Below are 17516 nucleotides of genomic sequence, written 5' to 3'. Positions count from 1 at the left end.
CTGAATATAACACCCTCACCCCCCACTCTTGTGTTCCTATTTATACACCTTTTGTGCCCTTCTCCCTTATGCCCTCCCCCCTTCCTTCTGGGATTTGTGGTCCTGTTATCTGTATCTCTGTGTTATGTATATATAATTTCATTAATTCCTTTACCTTTTCTGATCCCATTCCCTCATCCCCTTTCCCTCTGACAGCTGTCCCTCTGCTCCCTGTGACCCTGCCTCTGCCTCTATTTTGTTCCTCAGTTCATTTTGTTCAGTACATTCCACATATATGTGAGATCATATGATATTTGTCTTTCTCTGCCTGGCTTACTTCACTTAGCATAATAATCTCTAGGTCCATCCATGTCATCACTAAAGGTAAGAGTTCCTTCTTTTTCACGACTGCATAGTATTCCATCATGTATATATGTACCGCTGCTTTTTAATCCATTCATCCACTGATGGACACTTGGGCTGTTTCAAAATCTTGGCTATTGTAAACAATGCTGCAATAAACATGGGCATGCATATCTTCTTTTGAATCAGTGACTTGGTATTCTTAATATATGTTCCTAAAAGTGAGATAGCTGGGTCAAAAGGCAGTTTCATTTTTAGTTTTTTGAGGAATCTCTATACTGTTTTCCACAGTGGCTGTACCAGTCTGCATTCTCACCAGCAATGCAAGAGGTTTCCTTTTTCTCCACACCTCGCCAACACTTATTTTGTGCTGTTTTGTTAATGAGCACCATTCTGACAGGTATGAGGTGGTATCTTATTGTGGTTTTAATTTGCATTTCTCTGATGATTAGTGACATTAAACATTTTTTCATATGCCTGTTGGCCATCTGTATGTCCTCTTTGGAGAAGGGTCTATTCAGTTCCTTTGCCCATTTTTTAATTGGATTGTTTACCTTCTTGGTGTTGAGTGTTAGAAGTTCTTTATAAATTTTGGTTATTAACCCCTTATCGTATTGGTGAATATGTTCTCCCATTGTGTGGGTTGTCCTTTTATTTTGTTCATGGTGTCTTTTGCTGTGCAAAAGCTATTTAGTTTGATATAGTCCCATTTGTTTATTTTGTCCTTTATTTCACTTGCGCATGAAGATAAATTGGCAAAAATATTGCTATGAGAGATATCAGCAAGTTTACTGCCTATGTTTTCTTCCAATATGTTTATGGTTTCATGATTTATATTTAAGTCTTTTATTCACTTTGAGTTTATTTTTGTGAATGGTGTAAGTGGGTGATCTAGTTTCATTTTTTTTGCATGTACCTGTCCAATTTTTCCAACATTATTTATTAAAGAGACTGTTTTTACTCCATTGTATGCTCTTACCTCCTTTGTCAAATCTTAATAATAATAAAGCAAAATACAGAAAAGCCAACATAACTTAATATCATTTTCTATAAGTGAAAAAATTGAAAATCCTGAATATAAACACATGGATTTACACTAGATTTTATTATCGCATTAAAATATTGAGAAGGCGTATCTTAGATTGTTAACAGGAATTATTCTGAGACAAGGATCAATATAGATGATGAAAGAAAAATGAGGGAAAATGGTCTTTAATTGCAGCTTTAAATTTTTATTCTTGAAGATTAATATTAGAATACAATAAGCCAAAAATTGTAATCATTGATTATTCCACTATTAATTTTTTTAAAATTCTAACATTGGCAAATCCATTTCAGAACACCACTGCAGGTTTCAGAGTAAATTTTATTTCCTTTGATGGCAGCACAGCTGTTTTCTTTGGCTGGTCCTTTTATAGAGAATCTACAGAAGAGAGAATATAAACTCATTGTTAATCACTGTTGTTGAAGAAATCTATTTGTATTTGTAGCTAGAGGCTGTCATGATTATATCATTTGGAACTCTGTGTTTATCTTTACAGCTTCTTCTTTGGCTCTACCCTTATTTTCTCCCACCTGAATAATCCAGGGTAATGACCTTATCCCAAGATTATTAATTGAACCACACCTTTGAAGTCTTTATTGCCATGCAAGGTAATACATTCATAGAATTTAAAAATTACAATATGGAAATCTTTGGAACCATTACTCTGTTTACCAACATAGGGATAAGATTTTAATTTACTGATTTTACTATTTATATCTCTAATTAAATATTGTGTTATAAAATTAATATAAGCACACAAAAATGTTGATACAGTTTTTTAAAAACCTCAATAATTTCATACAATTGCTGAAAAAATTGTATTGTTTTGTTCTGCCTTGTATTTCTCATGTCTTAATTTTGTTATAATCACTATAATCCAAAAATAATACAAAAAATGTACAATTTTTTTAATTAGTAAAGATGGCTGAAGTAAACACTGAGAATTTTGAAAATAGGAGTACTTTGGTTTAGTCCCGTGATGGTAAACCTATGACATGCGTGTCAGCACTGACATGCGTAGTCAGCCATTTTCGATGACACGCGGCCGCTTACCAGAGAAGTATGGGGCCGCATGCTGAGAAGGACATTTCAACCTCAGCTACTGCACAACCAGGTGCAGTAGCTGAGGATGAAATATTTGCTGTGGTGTAGACACTCTGTGCCGGAGGTCTATAGACCAAAACAACAGAACTCCAGCACAGAGCATCTAGTTCTGGGACTTCTGGTTAGGTCGTTAGGGGATCTTTGACCTCACATTCTGGCCGGTGGAGCAGGAAGGAGTGGAATGCCGCAGGAGACACATCTCTGGGGACCCTGTGATTGCCATTACCAGCAACTACATAACCACAGCAACCATCATCCAATCTACTGTTCTGGGGTGTTGTGGATTTCTAATTGACCATCATTACTGAGATATGTGAAGGGGAGGCTGGGAGAGTCGAGGGCCTGTGCTATGGGTGCTGTTTCCCACCACTAGAAATAGCGGCAGCCATCTTAATTTACATAAGATGCAACTTGCAGAATTTCAAGACAGCATCTGGGTTTAGGTGTTTGTCGACTTGAGGTCAAAACTTGAGAATCTGGAAAGGTACCACTTGGAGAATCAAGAGGAGTGCCACTACAAACAGGAAATTTGGAGTGCCTGGAACTGATTACCAGACACTTTTAGCACCCTAAATAATATAGCAATGGCTTTACTCACAATTTTTCCTTCTATGTAGTTTTGTGAGACCTTATTCTCAGCGTTAAATAATATCAAAGCCAACAAAGAAACGGATTAACAGATGAAGTTAGTAGCACTTGCTTAGGCTTGAAGTGTACAAAATACCAACCTTCAGTTAAAGATTTAGCCAGTGAAATTCAGCAACAAAAAAGTCACTAATAGCAGATTAGTTAAAGAATTACCCCTCCCCCTCACTTATCTTAGTTCACAGCACCCCACACAAGTTAAATAATATCAAGACCAACAAAAGAAACTGACTGACAGATGAACAAAGAAGTCACTAAGCAGGTAAGTTAAATAATTAGGTTTTGGTTTATTAAATACAGTTATATATTACAATTATACATTTTTGTTATGTAAACTATAAATATCACAAAATTATGAGTTTTTTCTCAAAGTGACACACCACTCAAGTTATGTTCGGTTTTTTGGCAAAGTTTTACACACTAAGCTCAAAAGTTTGCTTATCACTGGTTTAGTCCATCTATCCATATAAATTATGAGTAGTTTTTAAAACAACAAATGTGCAAACATTATTTTTTTCAGTACTTTTGCTTTGAAAACTAAAATGTTTATCATTGTTCCAGTAAACATTATTTTTATCATTTCAAATTTTTAGTATCAAGAATTATTTCAGAATTATGATGGACTTAGAAATGTTTTATAAAGATAATTTTTACAAAAGACAATAAATCAAACTGTGTTTTAATAAAGACTCACATCTCTGAAGCTAATGGAGAACCATCTACCCATTTCCACGTCCTTTTCTGGGAGGTAAAGTTCAGCCCAATCCACACATAGTTTGATTGTTTTAGGTTTTTCTGTATAAAATCCTAAAAAGCAAGTAATGAATAACTAAATGAACAGAATATTTTAATAATTCAGACATACTAAATACTTTAGAATTTTATTAAACTACTAACACTTGGCATGAGGTTTCTTAGCTTAACTAATTTACTTCTTATTTATACACGTCACATAATATATACGTACACATATTCTACTTGCAACTTTAATACAAGGATTCACATCGGGACAAGCATAAGTGAAAGTGAGGCACTTGCTTTGAGCACAAAATTTAAGAGGGCTCCCAAAAATTCAGTAATCAAGATAAATGATAGTTTAATGGAAAGTTGGGAAGAAATTTGAAGAAAGCCATTTTGAACTGTAAAGAAGTTAATGCTATAACCATGATGCTAGACCATTTACCATTTCAAGTTGGTCCTGAATGATTAGTAGGTGAGATTTTCTTCCAGAACAGTACCCATAACTGTCATTCCAACTTTTTAACTCATTAGAGAACCAATAACACTTTTCTTGATATTTGAGCCATTCTGATGGGCATAATCCTATAAAGAAATGGGAAAAACAAAGAAAAATTAAAATCATGTGTATCTTTTGCAGCAAGAATACTTACATAAATAAGAGTGTAATATGAATAAGATTGAAGCTATTATAAAATCACTCATCACTGTGTTCAGACTTACAGTGTCAAAATACAACTAATAATTCTTGAATTTAAGAACATTATTTTAGTAAAATAAAGCAAAACCTATATATAAAAGATTTTTTAATACTATGATCTAATATAATTATTAAAATAACAGGAATGAATTATAATACATATTATATTAATGCTATTTGAGATATAAGATATAATATAATAATCTATACCATTCTTTTAGAATTTATCCATATAAAGTTTTAGAAACTCTATCCTTATTTAATGTGTGCAATTTCTTCCTTTTGACATTAAATAACATTGAGATCAATTTTCAACCTCTGTAATTATAACTTCATGAAGTCCTTTGATTTTCTTAAATTAAAATTATATTGAAGTCTGAAATTGAAAATATCTGAGACATTTTAGCATAATAATGATAGGCCATAAAGTATATATAATAGGAAATTGCTATCTTAAGGTAATACATAGTATTTAGACTGACTTTAATGAATCTGTAATGGTGGTTACATGATTCTATATTTACCTATCAAAGGTTCCTTACCTTTGAAAATATTCCATTATAATACCCAACACAATGAGAAATTAGCTAATCAGGGTGTGAAATACGTAGTAGAGTTACAATATTTTAATTGGTTTGGGACATGTAAATAAGAAACATACAGATAATTCAAAGGAAAAGAGTAAACCATGATATTTTACATGTGATATGTGATAAATAGAACTACACAAATGAAGGGATAAGAAAAAAATCCTTTGATAAATAGTTATAAAATAAATTAATCTGTAGCTTATCACATATATTATAAAATAAATGTCCAAGGTTCAAAAAGTTGTGTTAAAAATTAAATTAAAAAATTAAAAGTAGAAAAATTTTCTAAAATTCTGAATAATTGAAGTTCTAAGCTTATCATAATGAATAATTTATTAGCTATAACAGCTCTTATCTATTTTGAATTTCAAAAAAGAATAAGCAATAAAAGTAATCATTTATATATAACCTTATTATAAAAAAGTTTTCATATTTATATGTCTCAACTTGATTTTATTTTATATTTCAAGTTTATTTATTAATTTGAAAGAAAGATTGAGAGAAATAAAAAAATTGATTTGTTGTTTGACTTAGTTGTATATTCTTTAGTTGCTTTTTGTGTGTGTCTTGTCCAGGATCAAACCCTCAACTTTGGCATATTGGGTCAGTGCTTTAACTGAAATACCTGACCAGGACCTAAACTTGATTTTAAATTTTAGAGGAAAGAGCCTATTTTTTAAAATTTTATTTTACAGCTCTCTTTCCATTGCAAAAAATGTATGTGTCTGTACATACATATATATATATATATATATATATATATATATATATATATATATATATGAATAAAGTTTTGACTGAAAAGTAGATTTATACTAAATCTTTATTTAGTTTGTTATATATGTGTTCAAAAAGTTTTCAAACTTAGAAGGTCCAAAAGATTAAAACAAACATAAGCCAAAGCCTTGAAAAATACCTCTATGGTCTGTAGCACTTGAAACAAAGTGATCCACGCCTTTATTACTTATATTTCCTCTTGTGTCACTTGTCATTTTCAAGTTTCCAATATCATCATGTTGAGTGATATTTGCATTATTTCTATTCTGGTATTTTAGCAACACTCCTTGAGAAACTTGAAAACAGAATTAATTTAATGGAAATTGAAAAATGTTGGAGTAGCAATACTTATATCTGACAAAATAGATTTTAAAACAAAGGCTATAATAAGAACAAAGGACACTACATAATGATAAAGGGAGCAATCCAACAAAAGGCTATAACCCTTGTTAACATTTATGTGCCCAACATAGGAACACCTAAATATGTAAAAAAAAAGCTTTATGGACATAAAGGGAGAGATTGACAGCAATACAGTAATAGTAGGAGATTTTAACACCCTATTAACATCAATGGAATAATCTTATAGACAGAAAACCAACAACAACAAAATGGCAACCTTAAATGACATGCTAAATCAGCTGGATTTAATTGACATTTTCAAAGCATTTCACCACAAAGCAGAATATACATTGTTTTAAAGTGCACTGCAACATTTTCTAGGACAGACCACATATTAGGACACAAAAACAAGACAAGAAATTTAAGAAAATTGAAATCATATCAAGCATCTTCTCTGTTCATAATGGTATGAAACTAAAAATCAATCACAAAAATAAAAACCCTCAAAACACAAAGATATGGAGGCTAAATTACATGTTACTGAACAATGAATGAATTAAAAAACAGATCAAGGAACAAATAAAAAAATATACCTTAAAACAAATGAAAGTGAGAACACAGCAATGAAAAAGTCTATGAGACACAGTAAAAGCAGCCCTAAGAGGGAAATTCATAGTATTACAGGCCTACCTCAAGATACAAGAAAAATCTCAAATAAACAATTTAAACTTAAAGTAACATGGACAAAAGTTAAAAAAAAAAAAAGTCTAAAGTGAGCAGGAGGTAAGAAACTATAAAGATAGAGAAAAAATAAGCAAAAACAAAATAAAAAATTAAAATAAAGTAAAATAAAATAAAAAATACAAAAGATCAATGAAACCAAGAGCTGGTTCTTCGAAAAGATAAACAAAAGTGACAAACCTTTAACCAAACTCATCAAAAATGAAAGAGAGAGGACTTAACTAAATAAAATCAGAAATGAAATAGAGAAGTAACAACTGATTTTAAAGAAATACAAAAAATTATAAATAAAAAATTATGAATGACTATTTGCCAATGAATTGGAAAATCTGGAAGAAATGGATAAATTCCTAGAAACATACAATCTTCCAAACCCAAATCAGAAAATATCAGAGATTCTGAATAGACAAACTACAACCAGTGATACTGAAGCAGTAATCAAAAGTTTCCCAACAAACAAAAGTTCTGGACCAGTTTCACAGGTGAATTTTACAAAGCATTCAAAGAAGAACTATCATCAGTCCTTTTTAAACTTTTCTAAAAAAATTTAGAGAAACAAAACTCCCAAGCTAATTTTATGAAACCAAAATTATCTTAATTCCAAAACCAGATAAAAAAGAAAGTATAAGCCGATATAGATGCAAAATCCTAAACAAAATTTTAACAAACCAGATCCAGGAATATATTAAAAAGTTCATACACCATGATCAACTCAAAATTATTCCTGGGATGCAAGATTGGTACAAATCTGCAAATCAATTATGTGATATATCACAAAAACAAAATGAAGGATATATGCCAGATAATTATATCATAGATGCAGAAAATGTATTTGATAAAATCCAGCACCCATTTATGATAAAATCTTTTAGCATAGTGGGAATAGAGAGAAATGCCTCTATATAATTTAGGTCATATATGACAAACCCACAGCCAACATCATACTCAATGGGCAAAAATTTCAAGCACTTCCCTTAAGATCAAGAACAAGACAGGGATGCCCACATTCACCACTTTTATTTACCATAGTACTGGAAGTCCTAGCCACACAAACCAGACAAGAAAAACAAATAAAAGGCATCTAAATTAGAAATAAATAAATACAACTGTTATTATTTGCAAATGACATGATGTTGTACATAAAGAACCCTGTAGACTCCACCAAAAAAAAAAACAAAAAAAAAACAAAAAAAAAAAACAAAAAACAAAAACCCCAGAACTGATAAATGAACTCAATAAAGTAGCAGGATACAAAATAAATATTCAGAAATTAGTTACATATTTAAACACCAATAATAAACTATTGGAAAGGGAAACTAAGTAAACAAGCCCATTCACAATTGCTGCAAAAAGAATAAAATACTTAGAAATAAATTTAAACAAGGATGTAAAATACTTGTACTCAGAAAATTGTAAGACACTGAATAAAGAAACTGAAGAAGATACAAATAAATGGAAATATACACCATGTTCATAGGAAGAATTTACATCATTAAAATGGCTATACTACCCAGAGAAATCTATAGATTCAATGCAATTCTTATCAAAATACCAACAGCATATTTCACAGAACTAGAGCAAATATGAAAAAATGTATATGGAACCATAAAAGACCCTAAATAGCAATAGTGATCTTGAGAAAAAAAGAACAAATTTGAAAGAATTATACTACCTGATATCAAACTATACTACAAGACCATCAAAACAGTCAAAACAGCATGGTACTGGCATAAAAATAAAACAATAGACATATACATCAATGGAACAGAATATAGAGTCCAGGAATAAACCCATACCTTTATGGTCAATTAATATTTGACAAAAGACATGAGAACACACAATGGGGTAAAGATAATCTATTCAATAACTGGTGTTGAGAAAACAGGCAGATATGTGCAAAACCACCTTCTACATCATACACAGGAATAAACTCAAAATAGATTAAAGATTTAAATGTGAGACTTGAAATCATAAAAATTCTAGAAGGAAACAGGCAGTCAAGTTTCACATATGTCTTGTAGCAATATTGTTTCTGATATATTACCTTGAACAAGGGATGTAAAAAAAATGGGACTACATCAAACTACAAAGATAACCCACTGAATGGCAGAACATATTTGCAGAACATATATCTGATAAGGGCTTATACCCAAAATTTACAAGAAACTTATAAAACTCAACACCAAAGAAACAAAAAATCCAATTAAGAAATGGGTAAAAGACCTGAATAAATACTTTTTTAAAGAGGACATACAGATAGCCCATAGACATATGAAAAAATGTTCAACATCACTAGTCATCAGAAAATGCAAATTAGGACCACAATGAGTTATTACCTCACATTTGTCAGAATGGCTATTATCAATAAAGCAACAAGCAGTGAGTGTTGGCAAGAATGTGAGAAAAGAAAACCCTCCTGAACTGTTGGTGGGAATGCAGATTGGTGTGGCCACTGTAGAAGGCAGTAAATAATTACCTCAAAAAATTAAAAATGAACTTCCTTATGACTCAGCAATTCTACTTCTGAAAATATATCCAAGGAAACCCAAAACAGAAGTTCTGAAGAATATATGCACCTCTATATTCATTGCAGCATTATTTACAATAGCCAAGATTTGAAAGCAGCGTAAGTGCCCATCAGTGAATGAGTGGATAGAAAATGCTGTAGTACATTTATACAATGGAATACTACTTGACCATAGCAAAAAAATAAATAAAATAAAATAAATCTTTCCTTTTATGACAGCACAGATGGACTTGGACAGTGTTATGTTAAGTGAAATAAGCCAGTCGGGAAAAGACAAGTATCATATGATTTCACTTACATGTGGAATCTAATGAACAAAATAAAGTAACAAAAAAGAAAGAGACTCATAGATAGAACAGACTGACAGCTGTCAGAGGGGATGGGGGCTGGAGGACTAGGTGAAAAAAGGTGAATGGATTAAGCAAAGAAAAAAACATTTAAAAAGGGGAAAAATCTTATAGACACAGACAACAAGTGCAGGGATTGCAAGAAAGGAAAGGGAAGTGAGGGGAAGTGGAGAAAGGTGAGGGGGATAGATGGTGATAGAGGAAGACTTGACTTGGGGTGGTGAAGACACAATATAATACACAGATGATGTACTGAAAAATTGTGCATTGGAAGCGTGTATAATTTTAGTAACCAATGTCATTCCAATAAATTCAATAAATAATTTTAAAAATGAATTGGCATTCATGTTGTAGCATCGGTCTCAAAGATGACAATAGAGAGGACTGACTGATACAATCTGTGATGCTTACTACTGGGTAGATTTTACCCACATGCCTCTGGGCAACATGATAAATACATTTGATGAAGAATTTTCCATTTAAGTTAACACGTCTATCTTCAAAATAAAGTTCAAAGGAAACCTATATATTGAGTCCCCACTTATTCATTGTTTCACTTTCAGTTTCAGTTATTGCAATCAACCATGGTCTAAAAATTTCAGAAATAAACAATTCATAAGTTGTTTTTTTTTTAAAAGAAAACAGTTTTATTTTTAGGTTTGTTAAATATCTTCTCTGGGTAATATCTCAGATGCAAATTCTTTAGAATAATTCTGAAGATCAGAATAAGATATCACTTAAGGGATAAATAAAAAAATTATTTTCACGTCTTATGAAAAATTATTTCAAATATTATACAATTAATTTATTTATACAACATATAGTTGTTGAAGATTTATTCTGTGCTAGGCATTGTTCTAAAAATTGGTGATACAGTAGTAAATAAAACAAACTTCTTGCTATAGAGAATACACATGCTCTTTTCATGCTTTCTTATGTTTGCTGACACTTAGGAAACAGTGTTTAACCTATTCTACCATAATTATTAATCTAAAATTTATATTTTTCCTAGATGAGGTTTCTCAACATGATTATTCTTTTCTTTAACTTTGAGAATTGGTAGTAATATTTGTGGTATAGTAGTTCCTCAATAAATATCTGTTGGAAAAAAAAACAAGAGACCACTAAATACAATATTACATAAAATGTATAAGAAAATTAGGGAATTATATTTATAAAAAGCTAAAAAATTAAAAATATGTGGTTTCCAAATATTCACCTTAAACATAACACACAGACACAGACACATACACGCACACAAACACGCCTACACATTTCTCTCATTAGACTGTATGCCATTTGAGGACAAATGCTTATCTGATTTGACTACATATCAAATACATTATTATGGAGTATATTATACTTCTTTATACATAGTAACTCTTTATGAAATCTTAGTTAATGTCAGAAAGAATAAATATGAATTGAGACAATATGAAGAGACATAAAAAGTACACATTTTCTGATATTTATTTAATTAAAGAACTTTTAACTTACTCAGCAGACTAAGGGAGATAAGCATCAATACCAGAATACCATTTACTGTTCCAGATATTCCCAATAAAATTTTATACCGGTGCAACATCACAGAACAATCTGAGAGATTAATCACATGAATTAGTTTAGAAAAGTACATTTCCAAGAAGTGCTAGTAATTGTTATCATAGAATTGTACATAATACTGACTTTGAATTTCAAAGGATATTAAATAATCAAAAACATAAAACCTAAGTAAATAGAAATATCTTTATTTAATAACAATAATATTCTGAATGATCAGAAGCTGTGATATATGTTATTTAAAATCTTTAATGATTTCTAATATTTTGCATAATTTACAATTGCACACAAATAAAATTTTTCTAATTAATTATTTGCTTTCTTTAATAAACATAGCAGCCTTATTTATAATAACCATAAACTGGAAATAATCCCAATGTCCTTCAATAAATGATTATGCAAACTGTGGACCCATACCGTGGAATATTACTACTGATTCATGCAACAATATAGCTGAATCTTAAGAACATTGTGCTGAATAAAAAAAAGGCCAAATTTCAAAGGTAACAATATACTATATGATTCCATTTATATCGATACAACATTCTTGAAACGACAGAACTACAAAAGTGTAGAACAGATGGCCAGAGTGATTGCCAGTGATTAAAGACAGTGTGAGGGTAAGAGGGAACGGGATGTGACTTTAAAAGGGCAACATGAAGGATGGGGAATGTTATGTATCTTGACTTGATCCATATATCTTGGTGATATTGAACTATATTGTTGCAAGAAGATTCCTTAGGGGGAAGCTGACTTTAAAGTACAATATATATAACCTCTGTGTATTAATTTTTTTTTAATTTTTATTGAATTTATTAGGGTGACATTGGTAAATAAATTATATAGGTTTCAAGTGTACAAAATCATCTGTATATTATATTGTGTGTTCACCACCAAGAGTCAAGTCTCCTTCCATCTTTATTTATCTTCCCTTTACCTTCTTCTACCTTACTCCACCTTTTTCCCTCTGGTAATAATACTGCCTAGGTCCACCCATGCTGTCGCAAAAGATGACATTTCCTTCTTTTTTCACAGTGGAGTAATATTGCAGTGAATAAATGTGTATGTGGGGGAGAGATATTTAGAAAAAAACTAGAAAAATTCTATAGCCATTTACTTTGTCACCCAACAATCTCTTATCTAGAAATCAAAGTGACATTTTGAAAAAGTATGAAAAGACATATATATGAGAAGCCTTACAATAGGAATCAAATAAAAAAAGAATATAAATATTATAAATGTTCAAAAGTAGAGAGACTAGTTGAATAGGATGAAAGGTACAAGATAGGAGATGAATTTATAGGAGTTGGAAATTTCTGGAATTATCTTTCTATATAGATTTAACTTTGAAATATATAAATGTTTTACATAATTGTAAAATAATTATAATTTATTGTGTAACATGTATTCCATAATTATATTTGCACAATGTTTATTCATACATAATTACAAAATAAGATAAGTGAAAAATTTTTAAAAATGATTCCTACCAATAAAACAGAATATGAAGTAAAAGACCCTAACTAGTTATTAAATTAGTAGTTTAACTGGAGGGAAAGAAATTATTTCAAGTAATTCTAAAATATAATTTAACTGTGCAAGTCCAATGGAGTATACACTGAGGACAAAAAAACAAAACAAAACAAATCACTCTAAAACATTTTCATCTGTTTTAAGCAATTATATTATTAGTAATACTATCAATAATGATTCTGAAACTTTATATATATGGAAAAAATGGAATTTCTTATTATCATTAGTGCCAAGATATGAGAAAAGGTATACAAATTCACATCACAAAGTTAAGAAAAACCTTGTGTATAGTAAGTCTTAAATTGTCAATTAGATTTAAATGTACTGTTTTGCCCTAAGCTATATTCAATTTTAACAATCTTTACTAAATATTAGCAAAAGATCCATAGTAGAATATATAAATATTAGCATATATTTCTTAATTAACTAAAAGTTGCAAACTTGTTATTTGCGGCTTCCTGAGTTTCTTTTTTACACCAAAACACATTTGGGTTTCCGAGCGACATCTACAAAATGAATGCGGAAAGAGTTTGCTCAGAGGAGTCACAATATTTTGTGATCTTTAAGGTTAATATCTCTATTTGCCAAAACAAAAGTTTTCACCTGGTGAAAAACATATTTTAAGTTTTGACAAACTGAATTAAAATTTGGTGGTAAAAATACCATAATTTATGAATAATAAAGAGGTGATGACTGACAACAAATATTCATTTTTTAATTATTAATTTTAGTTTGATGTATATATTTGTTGTGTATCTTCAGAAATTATGAGACAAAATATTATTTTAAAAGCAAATAACTGTATTACATTGACAAATTAGAGAGAGAGAAGACAGGAACAGAGACCAAAAGACAAAGAGAAGCACCAAATAATAACAGTTCAAGAACAGAAAAGAACAGAATATTAGAATTACTATTCACATTAATATTTATGTTCATATTAACCCCTGTTAAATCCATACCCATATTGATCCACACCATTTGAAAAAAAAAGTGAATTCTGTACCTTGAGGTTGGGATGTTTGGGTAGAACTCCTTTTCTTCAACTGCATATTCAATTTCATGTATCTTTCTTCCTCATACATCTTTAAGGTGAGTATATATGTATATGTTTTGTCTTTCTAAAGATGATATGTATGTGTATGTTTTTTCTCTCTAAGGATGATATGTAATAAGAAAATAATAAACTTGATGCTAATCAGAGGTTGGTCCTCAAACTACTAATTTGTCTTCAAATTGTCCACTCAGGGCACATACAAGCATTCACAGTTTGATCGTTGGTGAAAACCTCAGAGGAAATGCTTTGTTTTATTTTTCCCATGACCTACATACAACAATTTCTCAACTTCCAACCACACATCGAATTTAATATCATATTTGTTTTTTTAATTTTTTTTGATAACACAGCAAATTATACTTCTTTCAGAGTTGAATTGTTGATATATATAGCTGCCTTTTTTAGCCTAAACATGTAAATTTTCAGTTTTACAGTCCCTAATACATTAATATATAATTTAATATAATAGTTTGCAATTATCTAACAGTAAAATTAATTTCCAACCCTAAAACACATTGTAAATTGTACCAATGATATATTTATATAATTTGAAAAAATATACTGGCAATTTTTGGCATTCTAAAGACATCCTAAATATACAAGGGTGGGCAAAAGTAGGCTCACAGTTGTGAGTATAAAAACAATTTATTCTTGCGTTATTACTTGTTAACTATTGTATCCTTTTTCATATAAACAACTGTAAACCTACATTTGCCCACCTCTGTATTTTAAAAATTAGAAAGAATTTGGTAAATAAACCATACTGCCAATAATTTTTTTCAGATATTTGAAGAGATTGCCCAATGTTCATCATGCAGAGAAAAAATTTGTGGTGTTTTTTTTTTTTTCTTTTAGCATTAGTGAGGTCTAACTTACAAGTCATGTTCACTTCTCGCATATTTATGACTGGATGAATTTTAGCAAATGTATATAGTGTGCAATCATCACCAAATCTAGTTTAGAACTTTTCTATAGCTGTAAAAAGTTCCCTTAGGCCCAAATGAAAAAAGGTAACACAGTTCTAGAAATATTAACTTTATATTTTGAGATAAAGTAGTTTAAAATTTAGGCAACTAGATCCCAAATCTCTGGTAATTGTAACAAGTCTAGAATGGAACCCCAAAGACCATAGCCATGAGTGGTCACTAGTGTTTGGCTAAAAACTGAGTATGAAGGAAAATCTGGTGAAGGTATTCAGTTGGGAAACGAAGATGCCTGCAGGGAGAGCAGCAGGAGAGTCTCGCATTTTATTCTCTGCAGAGATTTGTCCATCTCACAATCACATATCAGCCAGCTGTTTCTTTAATGCCCCTCACTACCGCTAGAGTGCACCAGTTCACAAGCGAAACAAGGTGTGCCTGTGGGAGTCCTTGCTGTAATGCAGAAAAAGCAGGCTGAAAGGCAGCCTTGTGTCAGAAATCAGCCTGCCAGTTTCACTTACGTTAGCCAGTATTCGAACACAAAATCATCAAGTGGTGTGCTTTAACTCACTGACTCCATGGCAGCTAGGAATCAATCAAATTTTTTTCATGAAACATGCAAAAACAATTAATCTAGTTGTGTTTGTTAAATGTTTAGTAATCATCTACACTGATCTGGTCATTGTGCTCAGTACTAACGCATGCTACCTCTTAATATCATATCTGCCTTTACCCACTAAGGCTGTTTTGCAGGGATAATGTATGAATCAATCTTTTAAAGTTTAGATATTGATAAATTCCCCCCCAAAAAATTTAAATTCTTAAAGTAAAATAAATTCAACTACATAATTTAGGTTTAGAAATTTTCTGTATTATTAAATATTATATGGATAATGGAATACTTATTTCATGCTTATGGCCAAAAGTAATAAACATTTATGCTATTGATTTGTAATTTCATTGTAGTAAAGTAAAGTCAACTCCCCCGAAACTAATAATAAAACTAAAGTATTTTTAATGTTGCTATATGAAAAATACATATGACAAAAATTAACAAATTTTATTACTTTATAAACATACTTCCTCATAAGAATTCTAAGCTAAAATAACTTTAAAGGTTTAGGTTGAAATACTCTCAGTGCCAATGTGTTCTGAAGACCCTATGTCAAATAACTTTTAACAGGCCTGAACACTCTAATATTACTGTAAAATTACCATATTTCCCCATGTGTAAAATACTTCCATGTTTAAGACACATCTTATCTTTGGGACCTGAAATTTGACAAAATATGTATTACATAAAGTTATTTAACTAAAGTTTTATTTCTCATAAAATTCATATAACTCATCATTGTCAAAACTCTCATCCATTAGCTTGTCCTCAACTGTGTCTGATGACAAATCACTGTCTTCATATATTGCCTTGTCTTCAGTTTCATCTATGGCATTTGAAATGCAACACTTCTTAAATGACTTGACAACCACTGTGTAAGATGCACCCAGTTTTTAGACCCCAAATTTTTTGAAAAAATGTGCATCTTATTCATGGGGGAGTACAGTGATTTTTTTTGAGAAGTTAAAAATGGAATTAATGAATTATGTGTTAGGTATTTTGTCAAAGTAAGTCACACTAAGATCTGTATAAAGCTTTGTTTAAAAGTACATTTCAAAATTACAACAAATAAAAACATGTGATATTTTCTTTATTTCTGAGAAGTCATTGTCCTAAATGATGCTGACTTCATATTTCATATTTCACAGAGAAAACAAAGTATAACATTAACCAGTCCAGGTAATATCTGAATGTTTTATATTGCTTTGAATTAAACTAAAAGGAACAGTGAAAAAATAAAACTAATTTATGTCTAGCTCTAATTTACTGAGTATCATGGAATTTGAAATTTTCATCTCTTGTTTAAAAAGAAATAAAATTAAGACTATCCCAGTGAATGAAGACATAATTCTGGCAATATACTAAATATATATATTTAGTATACATATATATATGTGTGTGTGTGTGTGTGCACATGCACACGCACACACATACACACACACACACATTTATGGCAGAAAATTAACAAAAGAAATTTCACCAGTCAGTATGAAAATAACATTTTACGTAAATCCCCCACTGTCAAATTAGATCACATAAGAAACTACATATTATAGTTACAAATATGGTTAATTTTAAATAAACACCCATGAGAGTTAATATGAAACAAAGAACACCTTTCTGTATAATTCACAGGAGAAGATTTATAAGTTGTAGAGTCAGTGGAAGTGCTAGAGTCGTGTAGTGAAGATGGTAATTTCAATATTAACTGTATTACTCATACTGTTGTTCTAACAGCCAAAAGAAGAAGGGTTATAAAGGAAAGCAAAAATATCAATTGTGTAAAATTCTTCTTAGACGTCCATTGAAAAGAAAATTGAGTACTGAATATGGAATATAGCAATAGGGCAATATTGACCTTGACAATGCCAAAAAAAAGATTTTAATATTTATTCAGAATACAGCAGAAGAACCAAGATTTCTTTCCCTCTAAAG

At 30.6% G+C, this 17516-nt stretch overlaps 1 protein-coding gene across 2 annotated transcripts; it reads right to left on the bottom strand.

The window, feature by feature from the left end:
* Nucleotides 1-1608: 1608 nt before the first annotated feature.
* KLRF1 (killer cell lectin like receptor F1) lies at nt 1609-14076 on the bottom strand. Of its 2 annotated transcripts, XM_066361192.1 has the most exons (6): nt 13998-14076; nt 11396-11494; nt 6081-6236; nt 4320-4459; nt 3831-3943; nt 1609-1765 (listed from the first exon to the last, which is right to left on the bottom strand). In XM_066361192.1, exons 1-6 carry the CDS (start codon nt 14074-14076, stop codon nt 1657-1659), a joined length of 696 nt encoding a protein of 231 aa, XP_066217289.1. In that variant the 3' UTR covers nt 1609-1656. The 2 variants fall into 2 exon arrangements, with proteins under 2 accessions (XP_066217289.1, XP_066217290.1); XM_066361193.1 differs by lacking the exon at nt 6081-6236.
* Between the last annotated feature and the right edge of the window lie 3440 nt (nt 14077-17516).

This window comes from Saccopteryx leptura, chromosome 1 (assembly GCF_036850995.1).
Source record: "Saccopteryx leptura isolate mSacLep1 chromosome 1, mSacLep1_pri_phased_curated, whole genome shotgun sequence".
NCBI classification, from domain to species: domain Eukaryota; kingdom Metazoa; phylum Chordata; class Mammalia; order Chiroptera; family Emballonuridae; genus Saccopteryx; species Saccopteryx leptura.
The sequence above is the reverse complement of the archived record's forward strand: the minus strand, read 5'-3'. Positions and strand labels throughout refer to the sequence as shown.